The following is a 27,898-nucleotide window of genomic DNA, read 5'->3' as shown; positions in this document are numbered from 1 at the left end:
AATATATTATATAAGCCCATTGCATCTTCATGTAAATAAAATAACACTGTAGGTATATCTGGTATTGCTTGCATGTGAGAGAAGAGTTTGTGTCTGTGCTGCCACCTGGTGACAACCACTAGTTCTGAAAACTCCCCATTGAACAAAGAAAATGTAAATGTGTTTTCTCCATAAAAGGAAATATTTTATATTATTTTATTTTCATTTTATTTATTTATTTTTTTATTTATTTATTTTTTACGTGGAAATCAAATTCACACTAAATGAAATGTGTTACAGTAATAGTTTCCAAGGAGACTTTATCATAACATGCAAAATATTAATCTACATAACGGAAAAACACAGTAAAGGATAAATAAACGGATAAATTAGAAAATCTGATATTTGTTACCTAAAAAGTCCTCAAGTGAATATTCCTGTTATTGTGGAATGTTTTTTTGTAATTGCATCTTTCCTTTCTTCACTCACATATTCGTACATACAAAAGATATATACGAAAAAAAATATGAACGCAAAAATGATAGCTAATTGTTAGGTTTCAACTGAATCTCCAAGTAAATATTTATAACAAAAAGAAAATATATGATTTCGTATCCTTTCTTTCTCTATGCATACACTAAAATAAGCACACGAGGACTGAAATACAAAAAATATAGTTTTGAAAAAGATTCGGTTAATCCTCAAAAGACTTTTTCCCTGTAAGATGTTGCAATGAACATTATAGACTAAATTTACATTCTTTCTTCTTTCATATATATACCCTGGGAAGGCAGAAAAATGGGAGACAAAAACAACGCTTTGGAAAAAGGCTTAAACTAATCCTTCAATGGATAATACTACTGACACGATACCATGGAAGCACATCCTTTCTTTCCTTCATAGATTCGTTGGAAGCTGACAGGAGAAAGGCAGGCAACAGTGACAGGTTTCGGTTGACATGGAAAAAAAAAAGTTTAACAGTGAGTTCCAAACAGAGTGCACATGATGTAATGAAGCAGGTACTCACTTTCCTCCTGCACGTGTTGGCAGTGTTCACCGCGGCACCACCTGCCATCCTTTCCTGAAAATATCAAAACATCCACATAAGAAAGTGATGCAGCTTGACTATTCTAAAAAGAGCTAAAAATGAAGCATCATGGACAGAACCACCACAAATCCTTTACTGCATGAGTTACAACATACACATGAACAAAAAAGGAAAGAAGAAATACTGAAGAAATGTCATGAATAAAATGTGTCAAATTCCTTCAAGCAAGAACACATGGATACATGAAAAACAACACTGAAAACAGAACACACTTGAAACGCTAAGAATGTTAAATATGCACAACAGTTGCAACACAATAAAACGAACAAGCACAATTACATATATAACAAGATCAAATAAGAAAATAAAAAGAAGCAAAAATATTAAATGCAAAGCTTCTCAACATTCAGCGGTACAAACCTAAAAACAACAGCAAGGATATACTTAGAAAATAATAAGTACCACTTCAGTGTAGCCATAAAAAGTATTCACGGCACAAACACTGAAAGTCCCTTTTGAGTATCTCTGCCAAGGTGGCCTGACTCATCTATTCTTCTTTCTTTATTGTTGTTCAGTAATACAACACATCCACCTTCCTCTGTTTGTGGTTCTGATAACAACAACAACAACAAACAACAACAACAACAACTCCCTGACCACTCCTAGTAAGATACCTGCCTTTTCGTGTGGTTACTGCGAGGACACAGGGTGTTCTCTGTAACCCTCATACACAACAAAACAACAACAACAACAACAACAAAGGCTCCACAGACCACACAGATATCGTAGTTGCTGTTGGTTCTGGATGTCACCGCTTCTTGGTAAGGATCTCAACAAAAGCAAACACCTGTGAGATCGACCCTACCTCATGCTTGTGCTGCTAACTCGTCTGGATGAAGCAATACATTTAGTGTGATACCTTTCACAGGACCTGCATCATATTGTGTCTACATATTTCAGTTAATGCGGGTCATCTGAATACAAAAGCCTCACTGCAAAGCCAAGTTAGTTTTTCGCTGGCAATAATATTCCTATATACGCATTACCAAACGCATCCTATTTTTATTTTTTTTTGTCTCGTCGCTTACCAAACCAATGTCAGACGCTCTTTTGATAAGGTCCCGCAGGAGGTCGTCTTTCCTACCACGGCAAGGACTCACACGATTTACTCATATTTTCCCTGGAACATAATGTAATGAAGCTCCAGATGTTAGGCTGGAGATGACCAGCTAATAAACAAATATATAAATACATATCCTCATTAAAAGCATTAACGACGTGTAATTCAATCTCCCGTCGTCTGAACACACGAGTAATCACACGTCTGATGAAGGCAATGCTAATGAACACCCAGGTGAGGGGTCTTTTTATTCGCTACTCACACTTGAGACACAAGAGCCCTCGGAGTATTTAGGCCCGCTTATCAACTTTTTATGCAAATATACTTTCATTTACACTTCTCTCTCTCTCTCTCTCTCTCTCTCTCTCTCTCTCTCTCTCTCTCTCTCTCCTCTCTCTCTCTCCTCTCTCTCTCTCTCTCTCTCCCATCATTTACCTCTGCATAGGAATGACTATCAAATGCCTTGACTGTTAAGGGCTGCTAAAATAATAACAATAATAATAATAATAATAATAATAATAATAATAATAATAATAATAATAATAATAATAATAATAATAACAACAAACAGTTGTAATGAAAACTCCAGTACATCTGGTTTCATAGAGTTTATTCCAAGCCTCCAGTACTTTCCCTAAATAAGGGCTTGTGTGAGTACCTTACCCTCTCCTGGCCCTCTAGTTGCCCTTCATGGGATCCGATGCTCATAATCGTTTTAATTGATCCATCACACACACACACACACACACATACAAACACATACACACACAAACACACACACACACTCACACACACACACACACACACACACACACACACACACAAACACACAGTATCCGAGAAAAGCTTCTTGACAGTGTCCGTCAGATTTTACCAAATTATTTATAGCTAGGATCCTCTTTAAGGTAGGCGCACACTTGTTCGCATCGTACGGACGGCACGCATCGTACGCATCGGATTTTAGTATTCTTTGCATTATTTCAAATGGGGTCTGCGCGCATTTGACCGCGTCGTACGCATCGGACATCGGCAATGCCGACGAGGATCCCCGAAAGAGCATTCAATCCGATGCGTACGAACGATGCGGATGGAGTATGTCCTTCCAGAGAGAGCTCAGCTTCACAACTGCGCGGGTGGTGAATGGTCCCAATGCCGACAATGTGCGCAGAAAATCCGATCCGTCCGATGCGTGCCGTCCGTACGATGCGGACCAATGTGCGCTGACCCCAAAAACAATCCGATGAGTACGATGCGTGCCGTCCGTTATGAATGCGAACAAGTGTGCGCCTACCTTTAAGGCACTCAGGAGACTACAGTCACTACACGCGGCTCTGCACTATAGAAGGAACAACAAAGGTATAGCTACCACAATTACCTTTCTTTTTTTTTTCCAGCAATCTGTAAATCTGCGTGGGCTGCTGCTCGAGGTGGCAGAGCATTAACCGGAGCTGAGAGTGTGGTGGGGATGGATGTTTTGACGGTATCTGTCCCTTTCTCTCTCCAAGTGGATATTGTACAGTAGCTACCAAATTATCTTTATTTTAAAGAGCTCTACATTCTGACACAATGGACGATAATATTTGACACGTTTGGTGATGACGCCAGTGACAAATGGTAGCCCTGCACACTAACCTAACCGACACTTGATCAGGCATCGGGTTTTCTATTGTTCATTTATGCCACAGTTCGCGCCACACTTTAAAGATAGTTTTCGGAGATACTGTACATTCATTGGCTGAAAGGTTCTTTATACAGTCATACAGGTCAGTTACTTTCAACTTGGGTCCACTTAGACTAATATGTATGAGACTACACTTTTATTTGAAATATTTAGATGCAGGGTTCTACTTTATGCTTCTGTTTATCCTACTTAGTATTAAAACAGAGAGTGGGATTTTAATTAAGTTTATAAAGGAACGTTACTGAATGCTGTTGACGAGACAACGATGAGACAAATTCTTATTTCAGTTCTACATCACCAGTGTTTACGGCTTCACTCCAGAACAGGACTCCCTAACCTCCTCCTCATCCCAAGCAAAGCCTCTTACGAGTAAATCGTTTTCGTTATTGTCAATCTATTATCTTGTTTCTTTATATTCAAGAGAAAATATGGAAACAGTTGAATCTACTTTTCTATATCATGTCTTTCTGGGTTGTGACTGATTTCTTTCTAGCGTCTGCTGCTTAAGAGTGTCAATGAAGAATAATGATGCTATTTCACTGAACTTAAAGCTTTCACTGTAAGGAATCTCTCTCTCTCTCTCTCTCTCTCTCTCTCCTCTCCTCTCTCTCTCTCTCTCCTCTCTCTCTCTCTCTTTCTCTCTCTCTCTCTCTCTCTCTCTCTCTCTCTCTCTCTCTCTCTCTCTCTCTCTCTCCCCAAACCATATCTCACTCCCAAGTAGAATTCACCTTCTCTCTTTTACCCATCTTTACTATATTTCACTAAGTAAGGCTATTTTCTAAGAAGTAACATCCTAACAATCCTCCTTCAGCTTGAGCAGCAACACTAATTTTATTGCAAACCTTCCAGTTCGACTTCGCTTCGATTACCTTACTTAAGGTTTCCAGTCAAGAGATTACCCTGCCATGCCTCGCCTCACCCTCCCCTAACACTCCGCCAAGACAATGATTCCCTTGGTACCATCGCCGCGTGTACCAGGATGAGACAGTCCACTGCTAAGCCATGCGCGGATTAGCGCCGTTAGCATCAGTCCGAGAACACAAGCAATTCAACTGACCTTGGAAAACCTTGAGCTGAAGCCAGGAGGGAAAGTAAAGTGTGTCTAGAATATGAAGGTGGTAGTTAAGTGAGACTGAAGAGCAGGAACACAAGTCATGTTGCGATTGACGGATGAAGGCAATCTAGGGAGAGTGTCGCACAGAGGAGGCGGGACGCAAGGCGCCTTCAGGCCAGTCACTGCTGGTGTCCCTCGCCTCCCCTTCCTGCCTCGCTGCGAGGTGAAGGGGCCACTACCACCGCTGCCTCAACACTTACACTACCTTTGCGTCTCAACACTGAAATGCTTCAATGAATGGGAATGAACGGGAAAGTAATGGTCACTTAGAATTGCTTAGAACAAGTACATGTTACTAAGTGTTTTAAATCAATCTGTCTGTCTGCATCTGTCTGTTTATCTCTGCCTCACATCTTCACTATAATGTTCTGTAAGAAAGAGCATCCCAATCTATGTTGCTTTGTTGCAGCACATCTATTTGTATTAATGTTGTGTGTGTGTGTGTGTGTGTGTGTGTGTGTGTGTGTGTGTGTGTGTGTGTGTGTGTGTGTGTGTGTGTGTGTGTGTGTGTGTGTGTGTGTGTGTGTGTGTCTGGTGTAACATTACGAGTGGAACAATATTTACGAGTATGAGTCAGTAGGTCTGTCTTCTGGTATATTTAGTAGTTTTAGGAAATCAATGACAACTACGTATTGTGGCTGAAAAATGGCATACCGTAAATACGAGGCAATGAGAGAAAAAATATAGTTAGGTCACTATATATGCATTTTCTTCACTTACAGTAATTGTTATCACGAAAGAATGTACGAGTAACGGAAGAGGCATACGTTTTATATTATGCAAACATTATGCTGTATTAATATCCCACTGACTAATTCAGTTGGACTTTTGGTTAAGTACTCGGTGCAGGGCACGGTAAAATATTTATTAAAATGCTTTACAAAAAAAATTGTACAAATATACTCTTTAGAATGAAATATACTAGTTTCTGCCGCTATTTAAAACTACTTTGTCCATGTCTGTGTCTGCCCGCACATCCATCTGTCCCTCTGTCTATTTATCTGTTTCTCTGTCTGCTTGCTTGCCTTCTATTTTTGCCTGCCTGGATGTCTGCCTGCTTCTTTGCCTGCCTATCCTCTTCAAGTTAGGCTGACTATTTCCCTGTCATCCTGTCTGTCTGCCTGCTTTCTTTCTTTCTTTCTTTTTTGCATGTCCATCTACATCTTTCCCAGCCTGTTAGTCTGTCTGCCTCCTTGCTTGCTTGCTTGGCTCCCTGCCTGTTTGTTTTGACCGTCTGTCTTCCTGCCTACCTGTCCCGGTCTCTCTCTCTCTCTCTGATGATTACCTAAACAAGTCAACACATTATTTAAATCACAACTACGTAATACCAAGGTACTCGAAGGCTTGTCTGTAAGTGGTATCAGTGTGAACAGGTTACATCACGCTCCTATACAATCATGATTTGCGCAGCGCACCCTCCATAGTAGGTTGGCAGGCACTTCCCACACGTTAAGGAGTCCTTCTTCATTTCACTCTCTAATTTAAAACTTCTTTATGCAAATGAAAATTAAAGTTCGGGATTTAAATGATCACTTACTTTCTTCGCGCATAACAAAAATGTGCTGGACAAATATAACGAAAAATATTTACATAAAAAAAAAAATATTAATATTCTAGCCACACTTCACAGTAACGAAAGTTTTCATAAATATAGGAAGATATTGCAAAGGTAGCACTGAAATATTATTTATCACCGTACAACTACCATACCTAATTCCCGGGAGCAGACTCAGGCAGGATATAAAAAGATGAAAGACCAATAAATAGCGGTAGAGAGTCATGAAAACATGGCAATTCATCAAAGAACTCCCGAGAGAGAGAGAGAGAGAGAGAGAGAGAGAGAGAGAGAGAGAGAGAGAGAGAGAGAGAGAGAGGAGAGAGAGAGAGAGAGAGAGAGAGAGAGAGAGGAGAGAGAGAGAGAGAGAAGGAAGGATAATATGAAAAATAGGGCCCTAAGGAGGGCAGGAGACATGCAGGCAGGAAGGAAGGAAGACAAAAACAAGTATCAATATAATAAACATAATAAATAATAGTAAATAATAAACAAAAATAATGATAGGGAGATACATTACATTGCACGTGTATCTAAGAGTGAACATTACTCACGGCTCACCAGCACTCCCCGGCACACAGCTAATCCTGGCGCTAGTGAGGCTCTGAGGAGGAAAGACGCTTACTTTCCCTTGGCTTACAAATGGAAGTGTGCTCTACCGTACCTCCCATCAGGAAGCCACGCTGTTGGGGGAATTAAAAGATGGAGTGTGCTTTTCAGTATTTCTACTTCAGGAACACAGCCACTAGAACAACTAATTGCTTACTGTCCACGGCAGGTACAGAGATATATATATAGAGAGAGAGAGAGAGAGAGAGAGAGAGAGAGAGAGAGAGAGAGAGAGAGAGAGAGAGAGAGAGAGAGAGAGAGAGAGAGAGAGAGAGAGAGAGAGAGAGAGAGAGTGAGAGAGAGAGGAGGGAGGGAGGGGGAGGGAGGGAGGGAGGGAGGGAGGGAGGGAGGGAGGGGAGAGGGAGAGAGAGAGAGAGAGAGAGAGGAGAGAGAGGAGAGAGAGAGAGAGAGAGAGAGAGAGAGAGAGAGAGAGAGAGAGAGAAAACTAATTATGTATAGAAATGAAAACGAAATTAAATTGGTTAACTTCCCAGCCACAACCATCGCCCCCGCCACCACCACCACCACCACCACCATCACCACCACCACCACCACCACCACCACCACCACCAGGTCGCCGCCACCAGCTTGAACCGCAGTCAAAGGGAGCGCCATACATGTGTTTAATTTCTGGCATGGTTTTTTTTATTTTATTTTTTTATTTATTTATTTATTTATTTATTTATTTATCTTTTTTTGCAATCCCGTAGAAAATTTGAAACGCCGTCTTGATAAATATTTTACCTCAAATTCGCGGGTAACAGTGTTTGTTTGTTACAGATTAAAACTCCTTGCCTTCAGGAAATGAGGGCATCTCATTTCATCTATTTTGATTCTTCCCTATAAATTTTCCTTCGGGTTTTCCTTCTCTAACCCAGTAAGGTATTTACTTCAGATTTGTTTGCTGTACGGCTTATGACGGAGGGAGTGGAGGGTGAGGAGAGAGCCTTCTGCTTTGCTGTCCTTTAACTTTATGTAACTCTCCCTCGCTGTACATACACACACACACACACACACACACACACACACACACGTTAATTAAAGAAATGCTGTTGTTCTGTCATGTATCCAGTATATTTTGTTTTGTTCTCCACAGGTAACAATTAATGTGGTGCTTTTCCCGTTCCAGTTCTCTGTGACCTCTGGTATTCTTTTAGCCTGTCTTTTTACTCTGACAGGCGATGCTACTGTTACGACGACGACGATGAGAACGAGGACGACGACGATTAGATTAGAGGCACCGCACGCACGACGGCAAAAACGACAGTGATGATTTTTGTAAAGTTAAGCACCAGTAGTAGCAGCAGCAGCAGCAGCAGCAGCAGCAGAAGCAGCAGAAGCAACAACAGCAGCAGCAGCAGCAACAGCAGCAGCAGCAGCAGCAGCAGCAGGAGTTGTAGTAGTAGTAGTAGTAGTAGTAGTAGTAGTAGTAGTAGTAGTAGTAGTAGTAGTAGTAGTAGAAGTAGTAACAGTAGTAGTTGCTAATTTTGTTGTTGTTGTTCTTGTGGAAGGAAGGAAAAAGCAGCAATACCAACAAGAGCAGCAAGATCAGCGACGGCAACAGCAGCACCAGCAGCAGCAGCAGCAGCAGGAGCAGCAGCATATTTAGTGTAATAATCTCCAACAGATAAAACACGCGGTGAGAAGTAACACGAGGCATCCTGGACAAACACCTGTCCACCTCGGCCCTGCAGGAGCTAAGATAGACAAAATGCATTTATAGTTGTTCAAGTGTCCAGCTTAGGTTACAGAGGCGTAGGTTAAGTCAGCCTGGTTGCATGGTGCACACCAGGATGCATGATATTTTTCAAAGGTTACCCAGAATTGTTGGCTACATGGAAGTGTACATGACATGACCAGTGTCATGAGGAAGAAGAAGTAAGTTGCCATACTGCTTAGTAGGAAAAGATATAAATTGTGATTAAAGTATTACAAATTCATGTATTATATTGGTATATTACAGTACACTCAAACGCAACCCGCGCCTCATGTGTTTGAGATGTGGCGTTTTAAGACTACAGAAAAAAAAAGTCAAATATTAATGTAATTCTTTTGTAATCAGTTGTCCAAGGCTCAAGTGTACATAAATTTATCAAATTTATTTAATGTAAAGGGTGGATGGATTTAGAAAAAGATGGAAATACTGAAAAAAATAAATAAATAAAATAACATTCAATAAATTATGAGAAAAAAATATTACGTAGTAATAAGACAGTCTTCTGCAGGAGAAGAAAAAGAAGAAGGAATAGGAGGAATAATACAGCAACATTCTCGCATGCATTGTTGAAGTTGAAGTGTGGATGTCTGAAGCAGCAGCCTTGCCTGGCACTTTCACAGTCAGTCCCCTAACTGAGTTAGCGTAGTTTCCTTTCAAGGAACTCTTTTTTATTTCTCTCTCTAAACACAGCCCATCACAGGTCGAACTTTGCCTGGCGCCAGCGGAGATTTGACCAGTCGTAGTTTACATATATATGTTTCTTCCTCTGATGGCGGTGACGCTGCTGCTTCTTCCTCTGAGAGCAGTGGTGGCAGTTCTTTTTCTCTGCTTCTTTTTCTTGATTTCTTCCTCTGATGGCGGTAATGCTGCTGCTGCTGCTGTTGCTGCTGCTGCTGCTTCTTCTTCCTCTGATGGCGTTGCTTTCTCTTCTTGTTTTAAGACAGTCAGTTTGATGGTCTGAGTTGGTAGGTGGTAGACAGAGTGGAGAAAGCAGGAGGTGCTGCACACTCACCTCCCCTGCTCCCCAGTCATAATTCAAGTCAGGTTGGTGGAAGACTGGGAAGGGTAGGGAGGTGCTGCACACTCACCTCCCCTGCTCCCCAGTCATAATTCAAGTCAGGTTGGTGGAAGACTGGGAAGGGTAGGGAGGTGCTGCACACTCACCTCCCATGCTCCCCAGGTTACATTTGTAACATCTGTCAGGTTGGTTATTTTTGGAGTTGCCAGGGTCAGTCAGTCAAGCCCAGGGAAGTGCTACGCACTCACCTTGCCAAGATCAGAGGGGTGGTGGTGGTGGTAGATTTGAAGCTGGTAGGATGAGTCACATTGGTGGTGGAAGTCAAACTGGGAGACTGGGAAGGGTAGGGAGGTGCTGCACACTCACCTCCCATGCTCCCCACGGTCAGTCAATTTGGTGGTCTGTTGCCAGATTAGAGTAAGATTTGTAAGTCAGTCAGGATGGTTGTTTTTAGAGTTGCCAGGGTCAGTCAGGCTGGTGGTAGGGAAGTGCTACGCACTCACCTACCCTGGACAGGGTAAGATGTAGGGATGTAGGGATCAGAGTCACAGTGTCAGAGAGTTGCTCTTAGAAGTTGCCAGGATGAGTAAGGTCAAACTGGGAGACTGGGAAGTGTAGGGAGGTGCTGCACACTCACCTCACATGCTCCCCAGGGCCAGTCAGTTTGGTGATTACATATCTGTAAATCAGGCAGGTTGTTTGTTTTTTTGAGCTGCCAGGGTCAGTCAGTCAGGGTCAGACAAGGGAAGTGCTACGCACTCACCTTGCCAAGATCAGAGGGGTGGTGGTGGTGGTGGTCTGTACAGTTGGAGTTGCTCTTTGGAGTTGGTAGGATGAGTCAGATTGATGGGAGACTGGGAAGGGTAGGGAGGTGCTGCACACTCACCTCCCGTGCTTCCCAGGGTCAGTCAGTATGGTGGGTCTTTAGAGTTGCCAGGATGAGTCACGGGAAGTGCTACGCACTCACCTTGCCAGGATCAGTTGCTAGGGTGGGGAGTACTGGAGTACTGGTGGTGGTCTGTACAGTCGGAGTTGCCAGAATGAGTCAGATTGTTGGTCAAAGTCAAACTGGGAGACTGGGAAGGGTAGGGAGGTGCTGCACACTCACCTCCCGTGCTTCACAGGTGGGGTGGTGGTCTTTGGAGTTGTCAGGATCAGTCAGGTTGGTATTGATTTATTTTTATTATTTATTGTTGATTGCCAGACTCAGTCACTTTTATTGACGGGGAGAGAAGGAGTTTTTTGGTTTTTACTTTATTTATTTTTTGTTAATTTTATTTTATTTATCTATTTTATTTTATTTTCTATTTATTTTATTGTTCTTTTCTTTATACCTATATATATTTTATTCTTTTTGATATGGTAGTCCGTAGACTTGGGGAGAGAAGGGAAGTGCTGTGCACTCACCTCTCTTGCTCTCCCGAGGTCCGAGGTGGTAGGGGGGTTTTTATTTTATTTTATTCATTTATCTACTTATTTGCTTTATCTATTTATTTACTTAATTAATTTTATTTCATTTATTTATTTACTTTATTTTTTTTTTTTGCCTGGTAGGTTGGGAGAGAAGGGAAGTGCTATGCACTCACCTTTATGTTTTTTTATTTTTTTTTCCTGTTAGTGTGGAGAGAAGGGAAGTGCTATGCACTTACCTTTATTTTTATTTTTTTTTATTTTTTTATTTATTTATTTTTTTATTATTTTTTGCCTGGTAGTCCGTAGACTTGCCAGGGTTAGGTAGGGGAGAGAAGGGAAGCGCTGTGCACTCACCTCCCTTGCTCTCCCGGGGGCGGTAAGGCGGTGCCTTCCTCCCCTGGGGAGGGGTAGGGAGGTGCTGCGCACTCACCTCCCCTCCTCCCCGTGGGCAGCTCCATCACCGTACCTGTGTGTTTGAGGCACACATGGTGATGGAGGGATGCTCTTTGAAGGTTTTTGTGAGTTCCGAGAGGGGGGTTCGAACCTACGCGCCCCTCACTTCCCTCACGCCAAACTCCAAGTGCATCACTCTACCCACTGGGCCACGAGGGCCCTTTTTCTTTTTTTTAAAGTTGGTCTATTTCCCCATCTTCCCCATCTTTTTTGTAAAGTTGGTCTATTTCCCCATCTAATGTTCACGCCAGTATGTATTAAAGAATTATGATGTGAATTAATTTCATTACGTTATTTATTGATTGTATTTTCTATGGAATATGACCGCTGGCATCCCACACACACTGGGTTCCCAAGACTGTCACTACGCCATGAAACCCCAACGGTAAACAAGATATATTTGAACACATGATTTCCCCTCCAGTGTTCATGCAGCACCAAAAGTTCAATAAGAAAAACTGCTGCTGATTCTAAAGTGAGCGTTCATGCCCACAGTGATAATTAGATAATTGTTGACTTGTGGGAGTATGTCGTGGAGTGCAAATAGCAGTAGGTGAGATCAGAGAACTTTACAGAGGCGGGCATTCCTTGTGTCTGGAGCCGCCTCCTGGAACCCTCCCCTGTGCTGCACCACCACCACCATCACCAACAACAATAACAACAACACAACATTACACCTGTCCATCCTGCAGCACGAGAATGACTCAGCCCAGAGAACCACGGATTGCTTTATTCGTAATTCACGTCCACTCTCAACATAGACATCAATCAAATTATGTCATTGAAAAAGCTGGTGAAGCACTCACTTCTTCACACAGGCTTTACTACCTATCAGCAGGATGAAAGCTTCCGACTGGGAGGAAGGGCGGCGTCGGGAGGGATTAAGGGAGAGAGGGTAGGGGGACCAGCGGAGGCTGCAAGTGTGTTTATGCTTCATAGGTATAAAAAAGAATACTGCATGAAAAAGAAGAAAGACCCGTGCCCCTCCCACCCCTGCTCCCCGCGTGAGGCGATACGCAGTGAAGTGGTACTGTTGTTGTTGTTGTTGTTGTTGTTGTTGTTGTTGTTGTTGTTGTTGTTGTTGTTGTTATTATTATTATTATTATTATTATTATATATCATTATATATTATTATATATTATAATCATTATTACTATTATTATTACCATTATAATTATTATTATTACCGTCATCACCGTCACCAGCACCATCATTGTAGTGTAGCGGGTTTGTGTCCTTTTATTTCCGTGTCGTATCTTGTAAGTTGTAAGTTTTGATAGTTCAGTATTTGTAACGATGGAGACCTTGTTTTTTTTTTTATTCTTTATGCACTGCACGGTGTCATTGGCATTTACATCTATATTTTCTACTGTTTTTTTTTTCTGTTACTTATGTACTGAATCTATTTGTTTTGCAGAAAAAAAAGTCCAAACAGTAACAGACCAAGAGGTTCTTATAAGTTTGTTTGGGTAACTATTCTACTCTATTAGTGGTAGAGAAAGGATAGCACAGAAGAAGGGTCCTTCCATCCCCCACCCCCTATCCCTCCAGGCAAGGCTCACCTGAGAAAGGAAATGGTACCATGTTGTATAGAAATAAAAAACAACATGGAATGTGAGAGGAAACTAAGAAAGAGAGGAGGACTACTTCTACCACATACAATCTACATGCCAGCACGGACAGTACGGAGTGAACGTGTTCGTTATTCAGACATGAACAATGACAACCGGGAATTAGTGTCTACATACTTGTCAAGACAGGTTTTCAATGAGTGTACAGTACCTGAGTTAACGACGCTTGATGGAACACAATTCCACATATTTATGACACGATTGAAGTAAAATGTTTGGCTTCATTTGTTTGAAATCGCTTACCTATTATTTGCTATTGTTTCTTGTAACATTAGACATGTTGAGTCTTAGGAAGAATTCGGGTCTCATATTTGTGAAACCCTTAAAAGTTTAGTAAAGCAATATCAGATCCCCTCTTAGCCTGCGTTTGGATAGGGAGAATAGATCTCGTTCTTGAAGACGTTCCTTGTAGGGTTAATTGCGAAGCTTTCAAGTAATTTTCGTTACTCTACTTCGTATTGTCTCTTTTTCTGATTTCTCAATATTCCTTCTGTAGTAGGATGACAAAAACTGTACATTGTATTCAAGATGAATACGTACAAGTGAGTTGTACAAGGCCAGATTTTTTACTTATTTATTTATTTTTTTTCAGATTTGAAGATGAAAGATCTTCTTAATGAAAACTATTAATTTATTGGCAATTTCAATGACATCGGTACAGTGTTTGCTTGGTTTAAGATCTGCTGTCACTAAAACTCCCAGATCTTTCTCAGGATCCAAACTATTGATGGGGGGATTACTTTTTATAATTTTCCAGCAGATTGCTATTTCCTATATTCAATACGTGGCATTTATCAAAATCAAAGTTATAAGCCACGTTTCACACCATTCAATGAGAGTGTATACATCATTTTGCAAAATTTGACGTTGGTTTGGTGTCAGTCTTGTTAGCAATTTTAGTATCTGTCAATTTTGACAGTTTACTTCTGATTCCTTCGTCTATGTCATTGATATATATTATGAAGAGGATCGGTCCTAAGATTGAACACTGAGGAACGCCATTACTTATATCAATCTAATTTGAAGAATTAACGTTTGTGGTGACCCCCATACCACAATATATGTTGTACTGTCAAAAAAAAAAAAAAGACGAAAGAAAACAAAATAAGGAAAAAGAAAGAAGTGAAGATAAAATAAGTCAGAAGAAAGAAGAAATGGAATGTTTATAGTGATTGATGTGTTGCTGATATCATGTGTGTTTTTCTCACTGAACATTAATGGCGCCGACTGAATATTTGTTGTGTTTGTGCATGTGATATTGTCTGTGTTTTGCACGATGATTGCGTTGATCAGTGAATATGTTGAAGAGATATAAGGTAACACCTAATAACTTTGAATGATTTAAAGATGAATGCGAGTGAGAAATTTTGAGTTTTAAGAAATGTAAATAATTAGTAGTTATTAATTAAAATATGAAAATGTTTGTGAGTTTTACAGTACCATTTATAAACCAATTCCTTGCAATATCTCAGAACACGACACGTTAATTCAATATGTCTGTCTGTCTGTCTGTCTCTCTGTCTGTCTGTCTATTTACCTAATGTATTTTCTACTTACTAAACTGTTTATCTACCCATCTATTTATTTTTATATCTAATTAAATACTTATTCATTTATTCATCTATCTATCAATCTATCTATCCATCCATCTGTCCATCTATATATCTATTTATCAGCCAGTCGATCTATTTAACCATTTACCCATCCAGCCATCTATCTATAACTCTACCTGTTCAACCAGATACCTATTCATTAATCAATTCGTCAGACCAACAACACATTTCTCTATCTGCGCCTGAACATACTCACCGATCCATCTCCCCGTTCACCGCCACTGTACCGAGATAATGCACCCTCAATACACTCCTATACTCGGCGGCGGCTAGGCAACGCTATTTCGACATGTTCCACTAAGCATCCCTCCAGTTCCTCCCACAGCTCCCTGCTTATAAGGGGAGACCAGGCCCTGCTAATACTACGGGACGGGAGGAGGAGGGGGAGGAAGAGGAGGGGCGTCTGTTGCAAGCATTATGTCGGCAAAAGGAAGGATGGAACGTAAGGGAGAGAGGATGAAGGATGGTGGAGCGAGGGAAGAGAAGAAAGGAATTCCTGAAAATGGGAGAAGTTGAGAATGAGGTGTGATGTTGTTGTTGTTGTTGTTGGTGGTGGTGGTTGTGGTGGTGAGGGACAGGAGATTAATTACGAATGATTAGTGGTAGCGGGGGTGAGGTATGGGACAGAATCATGGTGGAGTGGAGTGTAAGCTGTGGTGATGGTGACGGTGATGGTGATGTTGTGGTGACGAGGATGAGCTTGTGCGTGAATGATTATTGATTAGTGATGACAGATTAATAGAGCGTCAGTTTATATTAACAGCCACTGGACATGATATATTACGGACAGCTGGTGTGCAGTGGAGGGAGCGTGTTATTATCATAGTCTCCAGATCACTTATTAGAGTCTAGAATAGATCATAAGGGTAACAATTTGGTTACAGTTTACAATACCACTTAATTTCCGCATGGTAAAGAGTGGATGGAAGAAAGAGTTAAATCAGGTTGGTTCATTTAGTTAGGAAGGTGTCTTGATACTCGTCTCTTATAGCAACTCAAGTCATACGGAGGTGAGTAAACATATATGATCAGTTCAAGTCATAACAAGTTTGGGAAGTTAGATAAAAATCAGGGAGAATTACGGAGTTTAACTGTGAAAGGGATCAAAGAGTGAAGAGGCCAGTCAACTCTCGCACTATTAAAGAGAAAACAAGGGCTGAAAGTAAGTGAAAAGCCTAGTTGTATCAGAGCGTGTGTTTCATGAGCAGGGCTGAACTGTAGCGTTTGGATTGCTTTGTATTCATGGTGAGGGGAATCACACCAGGGGCGGGATGTGATACGTTAATAGGAGTGTTTGTATGCATAATAAAGTGACACAATAATGGATATGGAACGTGCCACATTGATTGCTTTGCATTCATTTTAAAGGGAAATCATGCCACCAATGAAATGTAACACGTTATTTGGAATTTTTATCCATAAAAAGAACCGTAGTAAGGCAGTTCAAGGAAGCATTAAGTGATAGTCAGATGACACTTGATCATAAAAGTAAATGAATACTTAACTAAACGCACAGAAAAAAAGACAAAAAGTACTGATATTTTAAAGATCACATGCTTCTCTCTGACGAGCATCACTCGCAAGACCTGCATTACATTCAGCCCCGAAGAGTTCTCAAGAGTCCTTTTAAATTATTTGACTCTTCCACATGAAACTATCACACCAGAGAAGTGGTTCTCAACTGGTGGTCCACAATGACTCTTTAGGATGGTCCACAGGATGCCTACTGTATTTGCTGATAAAAATGAAATGGAAAATTCAGTATGAACATTTTGATCAAAATAAATAACTGGCTATTCATTCTATTACATTTCTATTTAAGAGATTTATTGACAGTCTAAGTTGTAGCTGTTGGCTAATACTTCGAGTCACTTCTAAGTTTAATCTACAACGAATGTTCAAGATTCACGCCGCCATTCGGGACTAGGGCCTGACAACATACTCGTACTATACGCGTCAAGCTGACGAACCATCCTGTTGATTTCTGTCAGCTTCCACGCGGCTACACGAGTCGTCCAGTGCTGTGAACCACCGTGCCTGTGGCCAGTGGCCACCGAACTGCAGTGATGATTAGTTGTATTATTTGTCCAATCTCTTTTACAGGTATAGGCGTGTAATTTGTGTGTGCAGTTTTTTTTTTTTTTTATGTAGGAAGGACACTGGCCAAGGGCAACAAAAATACAATAAAAAAAAATGCCCATTGAAATACCAGTCCCATAAAAGGGTCAAAGCAATAGTCAAAAATTGATGAATAAGTGTCTTGAAACCTCCCTCTTGAAGAAATTCAAGTCATAGGAAGGTGGAAATATAGAAGCAGGCAGGGAGTTCCAGAGTTTACCAGAGAAAGGAATGAATGACTGAAAATACTGGTTAACTCTTGAGTTAGAGAGGTGGACAGAATAGGAGTGAGAGAAAGAAGAAATTCTTGTGCAACGAGGGTGGGAGAGGACGGGAGGCATACAGTTAGCAAGATCAGAAGAACAGTTATCATGAAAATAGCGGTAAAAGACAGCTAGAGATGCAACATTACGGCGGAGAGAGAGAGGCTGAAGACAGTCAGTTAGAGGAGAGGAGTTGATGAGACGAAAAGCTTTTGATTCCACCCTGTCTAGAAGAGCAGTATGAGTGGAATCCCCCCAGACATGTAATGCATACTTCATACTTGGACGGATAAGGCCCTTGCACAGAGTTAGTAGCGGGGGGGGGATGAGAAAAACTGGCGGAGACGTCTCACAACGCCTAACTTCATAGAAGCTGTTTTAGCTAGAAATAAGATGTGAAGTTTTCAGTTCAGATAATAAGTAAAGGACAGACCGAGGATATTCAGTGTAGAAGGGGACAGTCGAATGTCATTGAAGAAGATGGGATAGATATCTGGAAAGTTGACGACACAAGATGCTACATTACGGTCCAAACCAAAACTGAAAGGTTCCACATTTTTTTTTTTTTTTTTGTTTTGTTAGTGGCCCGAGGCCTGAAAGGAGATGAAAACCACTGCACTAGAGGGTAATAACGGAATTAATAAAAGCGTCCACTTCAGACATCCCTTTGTCTGTGCATTTGGGTGCACAAATTATCTCAGAATGTTACGTCACAATGAATAAGACAAGTGAAGAAGCTTCCTTTTTTTTACGTTTGAATACCGTCTTTTCGGAAACATTGATTTTTTTTATTTTGTGCAATAAGAAAAAAAAAACGTCCAATTTTCAAAAGTGAAAAAATCTACATTTCACCCTAAAGAGGAGGAATAGAAAAATTATAAACACCACCACCACCACCACCACCACCTTCTCCTTCTCCTCTTGCTTTTTTCCATAGGAATAATAGAATTTCACTTCATTTTTTCCAGTCAAAATGCAGCCAGTTTTCCCCACACTGCACGATGATTTTCCTACGCCAGCACAAGCACAAGGACGTGTCAGTTTGGCAGAAGTCATACACTGCTCTTGCTTACTTTACTAAATGGTACTTAGCTTAAATTAATTACAAAGCGATATGTAAAGACCTGTGGGAGTGTTTCTGTTGGTTATCCATTGTAATCACATGTAATCCTCATTTTCTTCGTCCGCATTCTCCTGTTATTGATCAACCTTGTGATTTTAAGTACTAGAGGTCAAAGTTGCAGGGGATAACCTGTGTATGCAGCCTCTAAAGGGAAGGTACACCAACCCAGTGACCGAAGCTGTGGCCTGATTGACTGCCGCCTCCCTGGAAAGCGCAACGCAAGGATGCTGCACCACCCCTCAACAACCAAACTGTGCCTTCACCTGCGCTACGCACACACCACATCACACAACTATCATGCATTTACACTCTCCCTCACAAACAAAAGTAGACAGACCACAGCTCTTTCCCTCGCTATTCTCTCAAGTTCTATGTGGTTTTTCTATACCACGTGGTATCAATTCCTGTATCTTGTCAGCTTCTGCTGGAGGGATTGGTGGGGAGGAACCTTCTGTACTATCCTGTATCTCCCAATAATAGTTAATGTACAATAATTATCCAAACAGCCTCGTCAATACCTCAAGGTTTGGTCTTCCAGTGCATTCCTTTGTATTCCTTTGTATTCTTTCCTCCTCCTCCTCCTCCTCCTCCTCCTCCTCCTCCTCCTCCTCCTCCTCCTCCTCCTCCTCCTGCTGCTGCTGCTGCAGTAAGTGATGGCTCATGAATAACACGTGAATATGTTCTTAAACCATTCAGTGAAATCAGGATTCGAGCAAAGAGAGAGAGAGAGAGAGAGAGAGAGAGAGAGAGAGAGAGAGAGAGAGAGAGAGAGAGAGAGAGAGAGAGAGAGAGCGTTCTAGGCCAGAGAGCCACATCAGTCACTTTCCCCCCACCCCCCCAACCCAGCAACACACTTTAAGCAACCATTCTGTAGACGCATCACGGGATCATTTTTAAGAGCAATACTGGATGACTATTTGGGGAGCCACACTCCACGGCCACACGCGGGTCTGTCAGGGGGAAGGGGGCGGGCAAGAGGGGCAGGCGGACCATACCAGCGTGTAGGGTCAAAACATATCACAGCAAAAAGGAGATAGAAGAAGTGAGGCTATGTTTTAATCCTATACATTATTGAAGGCAAAAAAAAAAAAAAAATGGTCTATATGAATGAAAATATGGAAAAGAACTTAGATTTTTCCTCTCTACAGACAAATTAAAAGGAGACGGAGGAGGTGAGGATAAAGTTTATCCCTATTTATTGTTAAAAATTGTTCTCTGTGTGAGGATATGAAAAAGGAATATAACAACAGTATGATATTTTTTTCTTTTCCTTTCTGGACAAACTTGCTTGTAGCTAGAAACATATAATAACAAAAAGAAGGCAGACAAAAAAGAGACTAGTGTTTTTCAGAGAACATCGTTAAAAAAAAAGTTTTGTATAAAGCAAGATATGAAAAAGGCGTATAAAATGGTACGTTTTTTTTTTTTTTTCGCCTTGGGACACACGTGGAACACATTTGTCAAGTTAAGTGAACATAGAGTGGAAAAGCTGAAAATAAACAACATAATGGAGGAACACTGAACCTTTCACGAGAATGGAACTGTTGATATTACTGGGATTTTTATTTATTTTCTGTAGTGTACACCATTATTCCAGACTACATCACCACATCTACATCATTCCGTTACAGCGTAAAGGGAGAGACTATAGTGGTGATGATGTCACTGTATTTATGCTCTACAAGCTGCATCACTTTAACAAACTTTAGGCGCTGTATCATTACAAACACAACTCATCACCCACAGCAGAGTACCACACTAACATCCGACATTACCTCTCCCTCCTGAGCCAATAACCTGCAGGGAGTGCCACAGCCCCGCCAGGCTACATAGAATACAAGCAATCACCCTGAGAGCGCACCCCGTCAGGTGGCTCACTCTAATACAGTGAGCCACAGTGTACTGAAGCTGCCTTTGAGCGTCACATAATCCTACACGCCATCCAGACCACGCTACGCTACGCCTCCTCCTTTTCCTCCTCCTCCTCCTCCTCCTCCTCCTCCTCCTCCTCCTCCTCCTCCTCCTCCTCCTCCTCCTCCTCCTCTCCCTCCTCCTTCTCCTCCTGCTGCTCCTACTCCTCCTCCTCCTTGTCCCCACCCGACCAGTTGCCTTCCTCTTTTACATACAAACTGCACGCCCCACGCGGCGCATGCAAACACTAGCCCGTCGCCGTACATTTGGCCGTTTGCTCTGCTCTCGACAACCACACCCATGCACGTCACTGAGAGAGAGAGAGAGAGAGAGAGAGAGCCTCCAGCGTAAGACTATAATTATCAGGCAGGAAGCGCGGCAGTAAACACGTGAAGTCTATGGAGAAGGCAGGGCGTGTTTCACTTGCTGGTCTTGCCTCTCACTTTTTTAATATACGTTTTCTTTTTTTTTTCTTTTCTTTTTTTTTCCTTGCGTGGATTGACAAGGTGTGGAATAATAGTAAGAAAATATAAATAGTAGAAAAACTGAATTGGTGTCACTCCAGCTGATAATCCTGCTCTTTACTACTACTACTACTACTACTGCTACTACTACTACTGTTATTAACATTCACCTATTACAACTCAGGAAAGCTTTATTTTCCTCCAACCCTTTATACTTCTTAAAAACATGGAACTGCATTTGGAAATAAAAATTTCAAATAGCCGAACACAAAAATCAATTAGATGCAAAAGATATTGGACGGCTCAACTTGAAACACTGCAGTAAACAATGCAATACATGTTTAATCTAGAGTCAGTATAAAATGGTATTCTAACATTTGCATATAGCCACTACTTATACTCACACTCTCATATCTTCTTGGCGAATGGCAAACAGAGGAACAAAATTTTCTTTTTTTTTTCAGTTGCCGCTTCCATACATACAGACAAAAAAAGAGAAAAAAAAAAAGTCAATAATAAAAAATCTAAATATGTTTCTGGAAGTGCCTCAATACTCTTAAAACAACTAGTCACAGGAAGGGGAAGAAAACAGAAACAGGCAGACAAATCCAGAGTTTACCAATGAAGGGGATGAAAGAATGAAGATATTGCTTAACTCCTGGACTACTGAAAGGGAACGGAATAAAGTGAAAGTCTTGTGTAGCGTCAGCGTGGGGAAGGAGAGACGCATGCTGATGGCAAATTCAGAAGAGCAGTAACCATAGAAATAACAACACAAGACAGACTTCCCCCATTTTTTTCCATCTTCATATACTTGTGTGCATTTTTTGTAGCATATCAGTGTATTTGCTATGGTAAGCTCAGTAGGTATGAAATGTTCTCTAGGGTATGCATTAATTCATCCATTTATTTATTTATTTATTTATTTATTCACTTATTTATTATCTATCTATTTCATATTCTACTTTTCATTACCACATCGTATTGAGAGGCACTTTTGTGACTCACTGAGAAATTACTTGTTTATTTCAGTACAGCATAAAGCAAGTGTCTGCAGTGAGTCAGACACTTTGTCAAGCAGCCTTACCTTACATGCACATGGAATAACATAGGCAAGCATGACAGCCTTCACTTAAATGTTTACCTAAAAATGGAAGGACGTACACTGCGCTACAAAAACAGCTCCGTCCCCGTCACTCACCGGTAAATTGTGAGTGTGTCAGGAGGAGCAGCAAAAAGCCAGTCCTCGTCGTCTGGCCGCGAGGAAGGAAAAAGGTCCCGCCGCTGCTGCATCCGACAAGACAAACACATAATCAGAGGACTGTGTTAAACCCTCAAGACAAAAAGAAAAAAAAAAGTGTCTGAGTCTGATGGTGTCAACCAAGACTGGCTATCCCGTGTATGAAGTGAGTTAGGGCAAATAATTCGCGCATTTTACGCCCTCCAACTCGTTCTGTAGTGATGAGGCGATAGTTGAGCGAGTTGCCAGGCAAAAACCTTCGCCCACCTCTCGATAAATCAAAATATGCAAAAGACAGCAAAAAAGGTGAGTCTGACGAAGATACGCCTTCAAAAGTTGCTAACCAAGAAGTGTTTCGGAAACTGAAATCGAAATTTTTTTATGCGATAGACACCAAAAGATGATCCTGGCCAAATCATCGTTGTACCCTCCAGGGCCAGGTGGGAGCGGTGGGGTGTACAGATGTGCAGTAGTAACAAAAATAGAGCCCCCTCGCTCCGCCATGGGAATAATCCCTCCATAGATATTCAATACGTTACTAAATGATAAAGAAAATCATAAATTTTCTTTCATTTGCTGACAAGGAAAATTAAAAACGTGATGAAACTAATATTTTCAGAAATCTACAACGACGAGCCTCTAAAAAAAGGGAGACAAATAGTGTGGGCCGGCTCTAGTCATCAAGGCCCACGTCACCTTGACTTTTCAAGGTGACAATCAACACACACACAGACAAATAACAACACTTCACAGAACAATATAAGCTTGCCTCTCTTTGATTTTACTTGAATAAAGCTGCAACAAAGGTTATGACGATAAAAAGCTACCTTACGTTAAGTCACAAATATCATGGTAGTAACGCTTCCCGGGATATCAGAGTTAAAAATAATATCAATACCAATTGAAAAAAGAAAACGTAAATATGTTTTCTCCATAGAATGAAAGATTATTTTATTTCATTTTATTTTTATTCATTTATTTATTTATCTTTTTTTTATGTGGAAATCAAATCCACACTAAATGAAATGTGTTACATTAATATTTTCCAAGGACACTTTATCATAACATGCAAAATATTATTAATCTACATAACGGTAAAACACAGTAAACGATAAATAAACGAATAAATTAGAATATCTGATATCTGTTACCTAATAAAGTCTCAGGTGAATATTCCTCTTATGCTGGAAAGTTTTTTGTAATTGCATCTTTCCATTTTTTCACTCGTATATTCGTACATACAAAAGATAAATACGAAAAAAAAAAATTGAACTCCAAAATGGTATTGAAACCTAAATATTAGGTTTCAACTGAATCTCCAAGCAAATATTTGCACCATAAAGATGACACCATTATAGAAAATATATGATTTCGTATCCTTCTTTTCTCTATGCATACGAGTACACTAAAATAAGCACACAAAGACTGGAATACATGTTACAATGAACATAATAGACTAAATTTACATTCTTCTTTCATATATATACCCTGGGAAGGCAGAAAATGGGAGACAAAAACAAAGCTCTGGAAAAAAAGGTTTAAACTATTCCTTCAATGGATAATACTACTGACACGATACCATGGAAGCACATCCTTTCTTTCCTTCATAGATTCGTGGGAAGCTGACAGGAGAAAGGCAGGCAACAGTGACAGGTTTCGGTTGACATGGAAAAAAAAAAAAGTTTAACATCGATTTCCAAAACAGAGTGCACATGATGTAATGAAGCAGGTACTCACTTTCCTCCTGCACGTGTTGGCAGTGTTCACCGCGGCACCACCTGCCATCCTTTCCTGAAAATATCAAAACATCCACATAAGAAAGTGATGCAGCTTGACTATTCTAAAAAGAGCTAAAAATGAAGCATCATAAACAGAACTACCACAAATCATTTACTGCATGAGTTACAACATACACATGAACAAAAAACGAAAGAATAAATACTGAAGAAAAACACGAAATGTCATAAATAAAACGTGTCAAATTCATCCAAGCAAGAACACATGGATACATGAAAAACAACACTGAAAACAGAACACACTTGAAACTCTAAGAATGTTAAATATGCACAACACCTGCAACAAAATAAAACCTAAAAAAACAACAGCAAGGATATGCTTAGAAAATAATAAGTACCACTTCAGTCTAACCATAAAAAGTATTCACGGCACAAAACATGAAAGTCCCTTTTGAGTATCTCTGCCAAGGTGGCCTGACTCATCTATTCTTCTTTCTTTATTGTTGCTCAGCAATACAACACATCCACCTTCCTCCGTTTGTGCTTCTGATAACAACAACAACAACAACAACAACAACAACAACTCTCTGACCACTCCTAGTTATATACCTGCCTTTTCGTGTGGTTACTGCGAAGACACAGGATGTTCCCTATAACCTCTTACACAACAAAACAACAACAACAACAAAGGCTTAAGAGACCACAAAGATATCGTAGTTGCTGTTGGTTCTGGATGTCACCGCTTCTTGGTAAGGATCTCAACAAAAGCAAACACCTGTGAGATCCACCCTCCTTCATGCTTGTGCTGCTAACTCGTCTGGATGAAGCAATATATTTAGTATGATACATTTCACTGGACCTACCTAGTATAGTTTTGTCTACATATTTCAGCTCCCGCGGTCATCTAAATACAAAAGCCTCACTGCAAAGCCAAGGTAGTGTTTCGCTGGCAATAACATTCCTATATACGCATTACCAAACGCATCCTATTTTTTTTAGTCTCGTCGCTTACCAAACCAGTGTCAGACGCTCTTTTGATAAGGTCCCGCAGGAGGCCGTCTTTCCTGCCTCGGTAAGACTCACACGATTTACTCATATTTTCCCTGAAACATAATGTAATGAAGCTCTAGATGTTCGGCTGGAGATAAGGGCACAAAAATGAGACACAAAAAAAAAATCTTTAAAAAAATGTTTCAACTAATCCTTCAATGGATAATACTATTTACACGATACCATGGAAGCACATCCTTTCTTTCCTTCATAGATTCGTGGGAAGCAAAGAGGAGAAAGGCAGGCAACAGTGACAGGTTTCGGTTGACATGGAAAAAAAAAAAGTTTAACAGCGAGTTCCAAAACAGAGTGAACATGATGTAATGAAGCAGGTACTCACTTTCCTCCTGCACGTGTTGGCAGTGTTCACCGCGGCACCACCTGCCATCCTTTCCTGAAAATATCAAAACATCCACATAAAAAAGTGATGCAGCTTGACTATTGTAAAAAGAGGTAAAACTGGAGCATCATAAACAGAGCCACCAGATATCCTCTACTGCACGAGTTACAACATACACATGAACAAAAAAGGAAAGAATAAATATTAAAAAAAAAAACGAAGTCATAAATAAAACGTGTCAAATTCCTCCAAGCAGGAACACATGGATACATGAAAAACAACACTCAAAACAGAACACACCTGAAACGCTGAGAATGTTAAATATGCACAACAGCTGCAACAAAATAAAACGAACAAGCACAATTACATATATAACAAGATCAAATAAGAAAATAAAATAATAAAAAGTGAAAAGCTTCCCAACATTCAGCGGTACAAACCTAAAAACAACAGCAAGGATATACTTAGAAAATAATAAGTACCACTTCAGTCTAGCCATAAAAAGTATTCACGGCACAAAACATGAAAGTCCCTTTTGAGTATCTCCGCCAAGGTGGCCTGACTCATCTATTCTTCTTTCTTTATTGTTGCTCAGTAATACAACACATCCACCTTCCTCCATTTGTGGTTATGATAACAACAACAACAACAACAACAACAACTCTGATTACTCCTAGTTAGATACCTGCCTTTTCGTGTGGTTACTGCGAGGACACAGGATGTTCCCTATAACGTCGTCTTACACAACAAAACAACAACAACAACAAAGGCTCCACAGACCACAAAGATATCGTAGTTGCTGTTGGTTCTGGATGTCACCGCTTCTTGGTAAGGATCTCAACAAAAGCAAACACCTGTGAGATCCACCCTCCTTCATGCTTGTGCTGCTAACTCGTCTGGATGAAGCAATATATTTAATGTGATACCTTTCACTGGACCTGCCTAGTATAGTTGTGTCTACATATTTCAGGTCCCGCGGTCATCTGAATACAAAAGCCTCACTGCAAAGCCAAGGTAGTGTTTGGCAGGCAGTAATATTCCTATATACGCATTACCAAAGGCATCCTATTTTATTAGTCCCGCTGCTTGCCAAACCAGTGCCAGACGCTCTTTTGATAAGGTCCCGCAGGAAGCAGTCTTTCCTACCACGGCAAGACTCACACGATTTACTCATATTTTCCCTGAAACACAGTGATGAAGCTCCAGATGTTAGTGTTTTCTACGATGCCTTTGCTATTTCCACACTATACATACATAGAGAAAAAAAATCAAACTGAGTGGTGGCTCCCGCGGCCCGCCAACCTACGCGGGAATTGTTTCCCTATGCGCTCATAGCAGAACAACCCAACAAGGCAAGTCTTACACCCGAAAGTCTCCCACCCATAAAGCTTCCCATCAGCCCCCCACTGCTCCTAAACCACGAGGTCCTTCTCATCTCACACCTGCCAGGGCAATGACAAGAAAACATGAGGCAGGCTGGAACAAAGAGGAGGATGCATTCAGCCCCGGTCTGCACGATACAACCCTGAGGAGAACGCTGGATGGCAGACACTATACAGCTTATAATCAAGCCCACGCCTACACCTCAGGAGTGGGCAGATGGAACAGAAGCCACCTAGTGCAGAAACACGCAAGTACCCCGGTGTTTGAAACGCAGGAAACGTACAGTGATAACTAGCATGGTTACAGAAAGGAAAGATATAAATATGCTAGTGAGAGAGAGAGAAAAAAAAAACAGGGTGTTACAATTGCGGCGAATTCAATCATGTTCAAAGAAATTGTAGATTTTACCACAAACTCTTATGTGGCAGCTGTCAACGTTTAGGTCATAAGAGCCGCTTACGTCAACAGTATAGGGCATAGGATGATGGCAAGGAAGCATCTGCCGTTGTTGAAATATAGGAGTTAAAAAAGGATTCGCTAACTGTCAAACACATTAATGCACAATCACTGTTATCGAGTTTGGACGAGGTAAAGTTATTGATAATAGATAGAAATATCGATGTTTTATGTATGAGTGAAACATGACTTCAAGCAAACACCCCAGATGGTTACGTAGAAATTCCTAATTGTGATTGATTTTTAGATGTGACAATGGTCGAGGAGCCGGGATATGCATGTAAGTCCATAGTACCCTCAATCCCTCTGTCATTAACCTTGATGTGCCAAGACCGACAGGCGTGGAGGATGTATGGGTAAAGATACAGTGCAGGAAGTTGCCGGCCATCATCATTGGTTGTGTATATCGACACCCTAAGGCTTTAGCCACATCATTTGACTACATTCAAGATGTTTTTAGGATGGTAGGTCTGCGTGATAAAAGGATCTTTATCCTAGGTGATTCTAATGATGATATGATGACAACGGGTAATAAAATCAGTAAGATAATAAAAAACAAGTTGACAAAAAACTGCCAAGAAAATTGCAAAAAAATAAACAAATAATAATAATAAAACTAGGGCGCATCATTATCACGACCGTCTCAAAGGCAGTAAAGGGAACACTTCGGCCACATGGAACGTCATTAATGAAATTATCCCTAGTCAGAAAAATAAACACACTATCTATATTTTTTATATTCTAAGTGATAAAGCCGAAGAGTTCAATAATTTCTTTCCTAGTGTTGGAGAATTCACTTTTAAACGCTCACAGAAGGTAAATCTGTCGTCCATCTCCCTCAGTCTAATATTAATATTATCTCTGCT

The 27,898-nt window shown here is 40.7% G+C and overlaps 1 protein-coding gene across 3 annotated transcripts in view; it reads right to left on the bottom strand.

Annotated features, from left to right (window-relative positions):
- The window catches only part of LOC135098817 (circumsporozoite protein-like), a 128,796-nt gene that overhangs the window by 3,272 nt on the left and 97,626 nt on the right, over positions 1-27,898 (bottom strand). For all 3 annotated transcript variants that reach the window (XM_064001208.1, XM_064001207.1, XM_064001209.1), the window contains 3 exons: positions 25,194-25,247; positions 23,805-23,858; positions 1,007-1,060 (listed from right to left, as the gene is read on the bottom strand). In XM_064001208.1, the coding sequence (XP_063857278.1) occupies positions 1,007-1,060; positions 23,805-23,858; positions 25,194-25,247 (162 nt within the window). The remainder of the gene's footprint in view (positions 1-1,006; positions 1,061-23,804; positions 23,859-25,193; positions 25,248-27,898) is intronic.

Source organism: Scylla paramamosain, unplaced genomic scaffold, assembly GCF_035594125.1.
Source record: "Scylla paramamosain isolate STU-SP2022 unplaced genomic scaffold, ASM3559412v1 Contig84, whole genome shotgun sequence".
In the NCBI taxonomy this organism is placed as follows: Eukaryota; Metazoa; Arthropoda; class Malacostraca; order Decapoda; family Portunidae; genus Scylla; species Scylla paramamosain.
This window is presented reverse-complemented; position numbering and strand designations above follow the sequence as displayed.